The sequence below is a fragment of the Manis javanica genome, chromosome 14, assembly GCF_040802235.1.
Source record: "Manis javanica isolate MJ-LG chromosome 14, MJ_LKY, whole genome shotgun sequence".
In the NCBI taxonomy this organism is placed as follows: Eukaryota; Metazoa; Chordata; class Mammalia; order Pholidota; family Manidae; genus Manis; species Manis javanica.
The window spans coordinates 82444377-82457082 of record NC_133169.1 but is presented as its reverse complement, the minus strand read 5'-3'; the positions used below and the strand labels follow the sequence as shown (position 1 = coordinate 82457082).

The window sequence follows — 12706 nt, the reverse complement described above, 5'->3', positions numbered from 1 at the left end:
AAGTTGGAAAAGAAAGTTATTTCCCCCAGGGTACCCCCAAAACTGTTTTCTCTTTTATAAAATAATGTCATGGAAAAATTACCCTAATGGTTTCATAGACTTTAGTTAATTTCTGTTACAAATAGAACAGTTTGCTTTGCTTGTATTATTTTAAGTCTGTACACTATACTAATTTCCTTTTGTTGTTGACTTCAAATTTATCACTGGCAAAAAACTGATAAACTAGAAATGTCAAAAAATGAATACTACATATAATAAAATAGTAATGGTCCTCCAGCGAACTTAATATTGTATCATTGTTCATTGGTAGCAAGTACTTTACTTCTAACATGGGAAAATTAGGGCAGAGTAAAGTATTTGACTTGTCCACAATCAAGGAAAGCCTGAAATACCTTCTTTGGTCTTCTGGAAAGATTTTCGCACATTATATTGACGAAAGGTTAACTTAAGTATTTAATGAAGTAGCATCAGCTAAGGGATAATAACACTTGAATACCCTATTGGACTCTTCCATAAAACCATCTTCTAGGTTTGATCAGCAAATAAAATCTAACTCCTGATTATTTTTGTTAGCTCGAAGAGTGTGGAAAAACTACCTTCCTGCTATCAATGGCATTGTATTTCTGGTGGATTGTGCAGACTATGAAAGGCTGTTAGAATCAAAAGAAGAACTTGATGTAAGTTAAATAATTAAAATTAAACATTATTGAATCACTCTGGTAAGCCTGAAGAAATAGGTTGGAGATTTAGGTATCATAGTGCAGCTTTTCTGCAGTCTCTGATGTAACTCCTGGCAATTTGTGAAGCTCAGTGATCACTCTGCTTAGAATGCAGAGGGAGTAGCTTGGCATAATTGTAGCTGTTGAGGAAGTACGAACACATACTTTGCTTCCTGAAGACTTGAGCTCACATCTGTGACATTCCTGGGGTGACTTGGTCTTGAGTCCCTAGGATGCTAGTCTCTGCAGGAGTTGGCCCAAACCTGGAAATGGTATGACATGCTATCTTTGTCCTCACTCCCAGGAGTGAGCAGGGCCATGTGTAGCCACCCTGTCTCCCCTCTCTTAGGTCAGATGCTTCTTCGTAAAGGGGCTCAGAAGCAGCAGGCAAAGCCAGTGCTAGATCTGGGACAAAGAGAAAGCAGGTCCATGATTTGACCTCAGGTTGGCCTGGCCATACATCTCCCAGAGCAGGCAAATACTTGTTCATGTGGAAAAGTCCAGGTAGGTTCTGTGGTCATGAAACACATTTCAGGGAATTCCTGAACTCCTACTTTATGCCAGGCACTGTGTATCTTACCTCATTTAATTCTGAAATCAGCTCCCTAAGGTAGGTGCTACTATTCTAAATTCTCTTTAAACTTCAGCGAAGCATCAAAATCTCATAATTCAGAAGCAGCATTACTAGAAATGAAACCAAGCCCGCCCACCTTCACAGTGTTAGTTCTAGTCAGTGTGTGTCACTGATTCACAGAGTGAGCATTTACAGAAGAAGAAATGAGCTTATGGGTTCATTGAGCTCACTTTAAAATGTAGGAAAATTTTGCCAAAGAAAGCAAAGTTAACGTGATAGGAGAGAAGGAGTCCTTGATACCCATTTGGTGTCATGTCAGAATGAGCCCTTCAGGTGGTTTCATATCAACATCTTGTCTTGTGTTTTGTTTTGTTTTCATTTTTCCCAGTCACTAATGACAGATGAGACCATTGCCAATGTGCCCATACTGATCCTTGGGAACAAGATCGACAGACCTGAAGCCATCAGTGAAGAGAGGTTACGAGAGATGTTTGGTTTATATGGTCAGACAACAGGAAAGGTAAAAAAATAATTTACTTTGACAAGTGTGAATATTTCAGTCAAGAACACAAATATCTTTTTCTTGTATTTACTTATTTTCATTTTCTGAAGTAGTTTATTCCAGTACTAGCCCTAACGGTAATCGTGTTTATTAGTCCAGTTGGTATAGTCTGGCTTTTTTTTCTTTTTAATTGATGTATTATTAACATATAACATTTTATTAGTTTCAAGTATACAACCAAGTGTCTTTTTAAATTACTATTGTCCAGCTACATGTGCCCATTATTGTTTTGTGTTGTGTTTTTTTCTTGAAAACTATCTTTTATACATTTGGGTCTTTTTTAATGTCCTTATTTGTTTTCTTTCTACCACTGAATGAAACCTTTCCTTGCTGGTAACAAAAATATCAAAGCTCATGCTTATGGGAAACTACATGAAAACTTTCTAAGTTTTATTTACCATAAATTTTCAGAATTAGCCACCAAATAATATACTTGAATGTTTAAGCATACCAGTAGTATATTTAGGCCCCCAGCTTGGTATTTAAACCCTTAATTCACCAGAGATAAAATTAAAATACAAAAGTTGGACATGAGTGTTTGGGGTTTTCTGAGCATAAACTTTATGATGTTAAGATGCATTATTTTTGCATTCATTTTTTACTAGGATTTGGTTGGGGGAGGAACCCTAGTATTGAAAAATCCTAGGGTTTACAAATAAAATTTCCTTGGTTTACATACCCTTCCAGAGTAGAGAAGTAACTGCAGCCTGTGAAAGAAGACTCTCAGGTTAGACAAGGTAGACTTTAGTCTGTTTTCTGTGTCGACTTTTTAAAATGTCAACTCCGTCTTAATTTTATGAAACAACGTGGTTAGTCATAAACCTACTCAGACTATGTTTGTCTTTAATATTAATGAAGCCAGTTTGGGTAACTTATGGTTTTTCTAAGTCAACAATTATATTCATTCTCATGTGCCTCCCAAATTCATCTCTTCCCCTCTGAGTGGACATCCCATCCGAAAGCAGCGTGAGAAAAGGGTGCTTCCTATGTGTTTAGGGCACCTCGTGCTAAACAGCCATGACTTGATCAGTCACCCTTTGTTCTAAGATGTGTGAGGTGCAATTCTACTTGGAATGGAGCTTTTTTTTCATAAAGGGGTCATGCAACATAATGTCTATCTTCCCTTCTAGGGCAATGTATCTCTGAAAGAACTGAATGCTCGACCCTTAGAAGTTTTCATGTGCAGTGTGCTCAAAAGACAAGGTTATGGAGAAGGCTTCCGCTGGATGGCACAGTACGTTGATTAACACCAACCAGCATCGGCTCTAGGGCTCACCATTCAGGCCGCCTCAGAGATTTGATCACTCAACGTGCATAACTTGAATTCAATAGACTTGTTGGTTAGAAAACAAATGTTTTTTAGATTGTTAATATTATATTATATCAACTTAATTTGAGTGAGAATTGAAAACTGTTTCAAGAAAGTTTGAATATCACAATGTTTGCTTTCTAATTCCATAAAAATAATTAAAATAATTAGTTTTTACAATTTCTAATCTGACATTACCCGCTAGTGCATTTATAAAAAACAACTTTCCAGCAGTACATTTTAAGCAATTTTTAACAACATGAAACTATAAATACAAACCATATTTAAAAGTTCATCATGTTAAATTTTTATGTACTTTTTTGGAACTAGTTTTTAAATTTTAGATTATATGTCCACCTAGCTTAAGGGTACAGTTAATAATTAGCTTATGGATGATTGCATGATGCCTTACAGTTTTCAATAATATTTTTTCTAATGCAAACGTCATGCAATAAAACAAACCCTAATGTTTGGCATCCTTGTTGGGCAAATGTTTCACTTAAATGTGTCTTATCTAGCTAGTGTGCTCTGAAATTTTGAGTATTTAGTAGTATACAAATGAAGGGTTGTTGCAGAAGGACATTGCTTGAGATTATTTAGAATAATGTTTAAGTCCCTAGAGACTTTTGCGTTTACCAGGAGACAAGCTGCATTTGGTTGCACCTTATGTCACATTTATTTCTGAATTGTGTATTTTTATCAGTAACACTACCATTATCAGTGCTGTTGGGGGTTCATGTCCTAGTCCCTGTGGGATTGACTTTCTGAAGAAAAGTACATCTTCTGGTACAACACAAGATCAAGTTTTGATTTGATAGGCCCTATAACTCCATTCTAATCATCTAATTCTGAAGTGCTCAGATCTTGTTGGTGCCAGGTTTTATAATCCGTGCCTCTATCAGAAGTAGTGACGAGAACCAATCTCTCCACATTTTGAGGTCCTCCCCAGTCCCTATACTTAGTGGCACTTCCAGGGCAATCAGCAAGTAGGGTCGTGTGCACAGTCTCACTGTGGAGGCCTGCATATGTGAGGAAAAAGAAAGCCCGTCTGCTTCAGTTGTCTCTGAGATGTGTGCGGATTCTGCTCCTATCCTATAGTGTTTTTGCATTCTTCGGTGTAATTTATTTCTTGGTAGAAAGAAAATGCATCCTTGTATTTAATTTTCTTTATCCTACATGCTCTCAACTAGCTTTTACTCTGTAGTACAAAGGCTTTTGTTTTTAGATAAAATGCTGTGTGATAGGGTTTGCAAGCTTCATTCATAGAGTTATTAATGACATTCTTTATCCTAGAATTTCTTTATCCTAAGAAATTAGGTTTTTCCCCCATATGTCTGAGATTTCCATAATTAATAAAATAAGTGAAAGTTAAGTGCCAAATAGGTATTTTTAAAGGCTTTCAAGCTTAGGATTTCTCTTTTGGTTATATTCTAAGATTTTATAGTATATTTAACCAATTCTATTGAGAATAGATTGCTGTAATTTCATCAAGAATAATTTTAATAGCAGGATTAGTGTTCTCTCTAGCTGTTGTCCAAGTCAGAGTTATAATAGTTCTTTCTGTCATCAGTAATGTACTGTGAGGCAGGTTAGGATTGAGGAGTAGGTACTGGAAGGAATTGCCAGGTAGCTGTACCACCAAGGTCATTTCAACATGACATTTGGTTTTAGTTACTTGGCTCTCCCATTTCACTTTCAGCTTCCTTCTAAATGAAAATAAAAGAGCTTCTTCCCTGCTTAGAAACATCAGTAGTACCACGGGAAAAATAGGAAGTGATATATTTCAGCTTGTTTATTCTGCTAGATATGTGTAAAGTACTTCTAATGTCCTGACTAAACAGAACTAAGCCTTACTTTTAGCTGCCTCCCACTGATACCTGTCTTCATTACCTACATAGATATGCCTTTCTTAAAGTATTTCCTAGTATTATTGGGATACTTGTAAAGTTAATTATTTGTCATAAGTTGATAAAAAGGAAAAAGCTTTCTGGTTTCTCTAGAGGAAAACTGTTCTCTGGTACAAAATATCTCGCTCCAGAATTTTCATTCTAGTTCTGACACTCAAATCAAAGAAACAAAGGCTTTGTGGACCACACCTAAATTGTGGGTATCTTTCCAACGATGTAGGATTCTTATAGCCTGAACCTTTAGAAATGAAGCTGCCCTTCACAGCAACCGGCTTCCCTCTCGGGTCCAGGGAGCTGGGCCTGCAGAGTCCTGCAGCCCTCAGGCTTACCATCCAGCTCCAGGAGCCTGCAGGGCACATGCACTAAGTCACTGCTCCTCTCCAAGAGAAGCAGATTAAGAGAATGGCAAGACAGAGTAGAAGCACACGAGGAAGACATACGCTTCGTATGTGGCAGTGGAGTATGTGCACCCGTGGTGTGTATTTCAAGAAGGCGGTAGTATTGGGCTCACCAGTTAGCCTGTACCTCCCACTGTAAGGTGGGAAAATGGCATTATACACTGTTCTATACAAGTTGAGATTGGATTCCATATAAATCAGGCACTGTTGAAAAAATGTTTTAAAATCTTAAGTCCAAAACTCTTAAAAATAAAATGTCTCAGCCCATTTTTATATTTTTAAAGAGATTCTTACCCCACACCTGCTTCATTTACTGCTGTTAATTATACTTTTGGTTAACTGGTTACATTGATAGATTCCAGTTTGTCTTTATGTCAGTGAATTTTTAGAATGGAGATAATAGCATTTTTAAAAGTTAGTGCATAGACATTTACTAAAATGTATGAAAAAATATTCCTCACCATTGGCTTAGTTGACAGTATCTTTGAGTGCCAAAGATGTACAATTCAGATATTGCCCACATAGATCTAAAGTTTAGTTTTGTGTGCCTGTGTATATATGCAAATTTAGTGTGACTTACAATTACAAGCAGAAAGAACATTGTCTCTTTTCCTTAGTTTCAACTGGCTCACACTTCTCAATATAGTGCTTTGAGCACATACACTACTTGTGAATTATTAAAATAGGGTAATGGTTGTGATAATACTGTTTCTTGCCTTCTGCAGAATTATTTAATCAACCGCATTCAAAAGCAAGCATTTTTACAAGTCCCATGATTAAAAACACTTACAGTATAGTTAAAAAAAACAAACAAACAGTATAGTTCTAGTTGACATGACTTAAGAGTTTTGAAAGAAAGGTTATTTGGTATGTGACTCAATGTGGTGTTTCAGTCTTGTTAGTCATTTACATAACTGAAGTTTGCAAGAATTTATTGCCAAATAAATTTTGACCAGAGTACACTGAGAATAGTTTATATGCAGGGAAGTCTCTCAAAATATCTTGTGTTTCTTTTATTTAGAGTATATTGTTTGGATCATTTTAAACATGTGTAAAAGTTGGTAAAACTTCAAAAAATCTCCAAGAAAACATGAGAAAATAGAGATTAGCAAATATAAAGTCCTTAATGCAAAATCAATAGGGAATTCAAGCTTTTACATAAACCTTTAATTTTCTTGCTATAAATATATAAGAGTTCAGAAAGTGAGGTCTGAATAGTCAGAGCTACGTTTTGATACTTCTGGTCATTTCTATCATTGTGCTTCTCTTTTTGAAATGCAAATTAGTGCTCTTTTAACCAAAAAGAAAAGAAAGAATAGAACAAACTCCTGGCATATGGGGGCTGTGCCTCTGTTTAAAGTAATTGGGATTTTGTTAAGACCGTGTTTCCATTTCTGAACCCTGCAACCACCCCCAAACTCCCTCTCTCCTCCCCACCAACATCCCTCACCACACCTGGATGAAACGATTCTCAAGTATGAAGGGCTTTGTTCAGTAACAGAGTCTACTGAAGATGTAGATTAGAACCAGTCAATTTGTGTCCTCATAGTTTAGAACATTAAATGGCTAATGTATTACCACAAATTGATCGTTCAGGGCTTTGACCTGAACCCAAAGTAGTCAAAGTAAAGTGAACACACCAAAGTAAATTTTGCTTCGGGATTACCACCTCCCCCACCCCAAATAGATTTTAGGGCAGAAATGGAAAGGGCTTTTGAGTGATTTCATGCAGAATTATTTTGGGGAAAGCTACACTGGAGTGGATGAATTTTTCTTCAGCATGTGTTTGAGATGGAGCAGAGGGAAGGGTAGATTTAATTCTAGTTTTAAATATTTTGGAGTAAAGTGGGAATGACAGTTCTACAGTTTTTGACATATAAGTTGTCTCTGGAATTGTTTTCATCATCAAGTGTAAAGATTCACATCCGAATGGCCGCCTCCGCGTGGGCTGCTGTGTCCCCTGGGGCCGCTGCTAACCTGGACTCCTGAGCAGCTGCCGTACTGAGGCCAGCGCACTCAGGGCGAACAGAGTCAAGGTGTTTTAACAATGATCAAAGTGTTTTCTATAGCAAGGCCTCCAGTGTTCGGCTGAATGCAGAGTCTGTTGAAGTGGTAAGGTGGTGATAAGTTTTCATCGCTCACCTTGTTTGCACTTTTGTACTCCATTGCTTGCACTAGCATCTCAGTGTGAAGTTCAACAATTGTTTCACAGTGTATTCAGATTGTTAAGCATAATTTATATGAAGATGTTTCTGTTTACCTTTATGTATTTTACAAAGAATAGCTATAATAGATGGTTAAATGTTCTTAAATTGTGTTTGTATGTTATTTTGATTATGTTCTGTTATCTTCACCTCATATGAATTTGAGTGTCAGGAAGAGAAAAATAAAATGCTAACCTGTTCTTTGAAAAACTAGTGTTGAGTTCCATTTTTATCATCCAAATGCAGTTTTCAACTTTGCTCATTAGAAATTTCTTGGACTTTGAAATTACAAAGATAATAATATTCCTTTTGTACAAAGATTCCAAGGAACCTTTGCATAAGTACCAATATCTAATTTGCCTTGGAAGACTGAAAAATTTATAGGCAATCTGAAGTAGGACTTCTACAATGCTGACTTAGCTAAAATGTGAAAAATAAGGCAACCGGAACAGGCAGAAAAGAGAACCAGTTGGTTCTCTGGCTTTAGTGTGCATTAGAATTTCCTGGGGAGCCTGAAGTAAAGCACACACACAAAAATCCCACCAAATACTGTGATTTTGTCCACCTAGAGTAGGGGTGGAAAACAGGAATCTGAATCTTTAACAAGTTTTTCAGGTTTCTCTGATGCTAGAGCGTGAGGATGTTTCATTTAGGAGAAACAGTGATATAATAATATTAAATGCTAATGACACTAATTTGATCACTGGCAAATCAGTGAAGAAGAAAATGATTCTGGTAAGGATCACCAAGCTGCCTCTGAGGCTTCGATCCTGCCTTTAACCTTCCCGCTAACAGTGCGCGGAATGACAAGCTATGGGCTGGCTCTTTTACCATGACCGAGATTCTGTTAAAATTGGGTCCACCACAGATAGTAACTGCACTAGTGGGGAGTGAGAGTTTAATAATATGGGTAACTGTTGAACTACTGTGTTGTATATTTGAAACTAATATAAGAGTGTGTATCAATGATACTTCAATTTTTTAAAAATTGGGTCCTCCAAATAGAGATTTACCTGTGCGTTGCAGGGCAGCTGTGTCTGGGGAGGCCTCTCCCTGCACACTTCGTGAAGCTTCAACCTGACAGGAGAGGGTTCCTGCCTCTGATTGAGAAAGAATTCTCAAACAAGTCAGACAAGTATAGGGAAGGAAGAAATTCATTAAAGTGAGAGTAGGGAATGGCAGCAGCCGTGCAGGCAGCAGAGAGCAAGGAAGAATAGAGGGAGGGGAGGGAAGCTCACTGAACTCCTGTTCAACATAAGGCCGATCCCTTGCCAGCTCCTAAAGCCAGGGGCACCTGGTGTCCAGTGTCCGCCTGAATCTGCACGGTGTGGGAACTAAGCCCCTACCAGCCCAGGATTTGAGAGAGCTGCAGGGCACTGCATATGGAGTGAGAGTATGTTCTGAGAACTTCCCAAAGGCAAAGAAAGGAGATTCTCAAGCAGGCTACCAAAGAGCGCGATCATTATCATACAGCTGCAGTCCTGTCCGGGTCACCCAGGCAGACCCGAATCAGAGATCTCAGTTAGTCCTTCCCTACTTGTCTGAAGTAGGACAGAGAGAATGAAGACTTGTCCAAGTCTAGAAAACTGAATGAAATAGCAAAGTAACAAAGACACTACTGGAAGAGCAAAGAGACAAAACACAGTAAATTGGGCAGCAAAAAGGCTGTATTTAAGGCAAACTACACACTCAAAGAAAGGGGAGTGCAGGCAGCCTCAGGAGGCACTCTCCAAGGCTTAGGATTCTGTCTTTTAAGACTCACGAGTGGGGCATAAGACAGGGTGGGGGTGGGTCAGTAGGCTTGACATGTGGTCTCAGGATGTCTGTCTCCAGTGAGAGACATTATGTCACCATCTGTAGTCAATCCTCTAGATATTCTGTAGATAAACTTAAGACAAGGAATTACTTGATCCTATTCTTCTCCAAGATAGTTGTTACCCTCAAGTAGTGGGGACATATTATTTAGGACTGCTTGCCCTGCCTTAAGATAGGGTCAGTTATTGGCTGATTACTATAAAATGTGTGTTAGGAATCTTACCTCCTAACTCCCTCATTTTTAAAATGGAATCTTAGCCTTAAGATGGATTCCCTCCTGTTCTTAGTATATGATTCATATCTTGGCATTTTTCATCATAGGCAGGAAAAATTAATCATGATGCTTGTCCCATGTCCCTGCCCCACCTCATATGGACTCAAGTTATTTGTTGAATTGAGACTAACAAGCAGATAGAAATAGTGAGTACATTAAAGTGACAAATGCTAAGAAAATTAATTCCACTATATCTTGAATTTAGCTGCATAATCTTCAGATAGGCTATCTGATGTTTGTACCAGAGGAACAAGCAACGCGAGTGAGCGCCCTGTAGAGTGTGACCGGCACCGGTTGGGAATAAGGAAGTTCCCTCGGAATGTAGTGTAAATGAAGCCCTATGGGTGGTGGCCACCGTCCTCCCAATTGAAAGGTAAGAACAACACCCTAGAAACCTGATAATTACAAACAAAAGTTCTAAAGCAAAACGAAGGTCCTAACACAGGCCCTGATTCTGCTCTGTCCCTTATATAGGGTTCAACTAGGGATTCTGTTTATTGACAAAGGTGTGGGCTTACATTTACAAAGCCTTTTAAATTGATTTATTTAAAATTAGACACCCAGGCTCAGTAGTTTTCTGGCTATTATTTAGTAAACAAAGTAAGCCTTGCTTTGGAATGTGGATTTTGGCTTGAGTCATTATGATGAGCAATTTAAATGTGTATTAAAGTCACTACGAGTCCAGCAATGGCAAGGTGCCAGGACAAACAGGCTGATAATGTTGTTGAAAGAAACTGAAGAACTTTCTAACTCAATTGTATTGGAAGGGTTTGGGTTAATGGGTAACACGTTCCTCCAGTCAAAAAGCTTTGCGTGTGACGTGTTTCATGGCTCTTGAAAGTAAAGGAGGGGAAGACATAATTGGAGATGAGGTACAGGTAGACAGGGAGAGAAATGCTTGGGGGTCAAAGTGGAGATTTTTGTTCACTGCTTTCTTGAGCTAAAAGGAACTGCATGTGAAATTCAACAGTGAAATATAGTCCCTTTTCATCTGGGATTAGCAACATCTCAGAAACTAGAGAAATTACAAATATTACCAAAATATAGCACCAGACTAGCCCTCAGGTTTGGGTTGAAGTCTCTTTAGACCCACCTCCTGGTTGGGAAACCAAACCAGACTGATCGTGGTCTGGAGAAAAGCGAGTTGACTTTCCTCTATTCCAGGGCCTTCACTTTTGAGAACTGAACAGCTGAGAGCCGCTCTTTGGGTAAAGGGCAGACCTGGAGCGCGCTCGCCCTGGTCTGGGTCCCGGAGAGGCGCAGTCGTTGGGAGCTTGTTTGTAACTAGGGGCTTCATCGCATGGGACACCATCTGACAGCTCCTGGAGGAAACCATGCGGTGCTTTCTTTGCTGTCTGCCTGGCAGCTGATGGCAGGGCCACGAAGCTAGAAAACAGTCTGAGTTTTTCTCCACCCCAGCTTCTCCTCGGGGCCAGGCTCAGAATCATCAGCCCTCTGGTCGTCGGGTGGCAGTTGGGCGGCAGTCAGGCTCCTGTTGGATTCTCAGGGCTTCAATCTGACTCCCTGCTGACTGGGCAGCCTTTGCCCACCATTCCATGTGCTAGAGCTGAGCTGGGCATAATAGGGGGCAGGGCCCCTCCTCACCAGGTTACCTTTTATTCTCTCTCTCTCTCTCTCTCAAAGCCTTATGGAAAATCATCCATAAGGTACTTAGCACCGTGCTGGGCTGGATTCAGGCTTGTCCACCTCACCTCTCTGCCTTTCCTTCAGTCGGCCAGGCATCAGGCTTTTCCTTGACACATGCCCAGTGGGAGCTAGCACCTCAAAATGAAAAATGGACACAGGTTGACCCAAGGCACCAGGGGAGGCAACAGGAAAAGGCTCCCAAACACCATTGAGGAGCTTTCTAGAAAGCGGGTACCAGAGCTGAATCTTGAAGAAGTACAAATGGGTCAAGTGAGGAAAGCGGATATTTCAAGGAGATGGGCCTGCAGACAAAGGCATGGCAGCAAAGGGCACATTGTGGTTTGGGGGCTGGGAGAGCTCATTCCCAGAGAGGACTGTGGAGAATGTGGCAGAAGGAGGCAAGCGTGGGGGGAAAGCCAGAGCGTGGGACCCGAACAGAGGAGGCAGCAGGAGGGCAGGGCTGCCCTTTTCCCATCTTTCAACCTGTTTCTCACCTGTAATGAGAAGGTTATTTCTAACACTGATTCCCAGCCAACCTTTTATGACGGATGACTACAATTCCCAACCCAAGGTAGGAGCGAGTGATCCGCCAGGGTAGTCTGCTCATGGGGCCATCAGGTCAGGGTCAGGACCTGCTGTGTGAAGGCGGGTCCATCCGGATGGACGTGGGTTCTCTAGAAATGCTGCACTGACCACCAAGCTTGCACATCAGAATCTGTGGTGCTCACAGCAGGGAAGATGCTGGTTTGAGGTGAAACTAAAACAAGCTGAGGCTGTTGCACCAGCAGGTATTGCCACTTACAAAACACCTGACTGAAGCCTGACACTGGGGTGCTGCTGGGAGACGGGGAGCTGAGCCTGTACGTGTCGCCTCTCTGAGCTCTCTGCAAACCTCTTACCTGGGGTGGCTTTTCCTGAACACTGTGGGGGGGCCTGTGGTCCCATCTGTCAATCAGAAGAAAGGTGGTAGAAGTAGAGAGATACTTGGCATCCTGAAGCTCTAAGAAAGGCCTGAGCTGGAAAATCAGGTGGGCAGCTAACATAACTCATCAAATTGCCCAAGGCTACCCAGTGAACATTGGACTGGACTTGATCTTTGGCTCAGGAGATCTATGAACAGGTTTCAAAGAGACAATTACAGTTCAATTTAAGGCAGATGTTTTTAATAAGGATGGCTTAGCACTGGGTGGCTTTTAAAATGACAGGCTCTCTGTCCCTAGAATTCAGAGGCTGTCCCAGAGAAGATGGCAGGGCAAGACAAGCTCTTATGTGCCCAGGGATCGTGGGTGTAGTCAGA

At 40.3% G+C, this 12706-nt stretch overlaps 1 protein-coding gene across 1 annotated transcript in view; it reads left to right on the top strand.

Annotated features, from left to right (window-relative positions):
- SAR1B (secretion associated Ras related GTPase 1B) overlaps nucleotides 1–7883 on the top strand; it is a 30063-nt gene extending 22180 nt beyond the window's left edge. Inside the window, exons 5-7 of the mRNA XM_017647379.3 lie at nucleotides 574–677; nucleotides 1682–1813; nucleotides 2986–7883. Of these exons, the coding sequence (XP_017502868.1) occupies nucleotides 574–677; nucleotides 1682–1813; nucleotides 2986–3102 (353 nt within the window). The 3' untranslated portion in view covers nucleotides 3103–7883. The remainder of the gene's footprint in view (nucleotides 1–573; nucleotides 678–1681; nucleotides 1814–2985) is intronic.
- Nucleotides 7884–12706: the final 4823 nt, after the last annotated feature.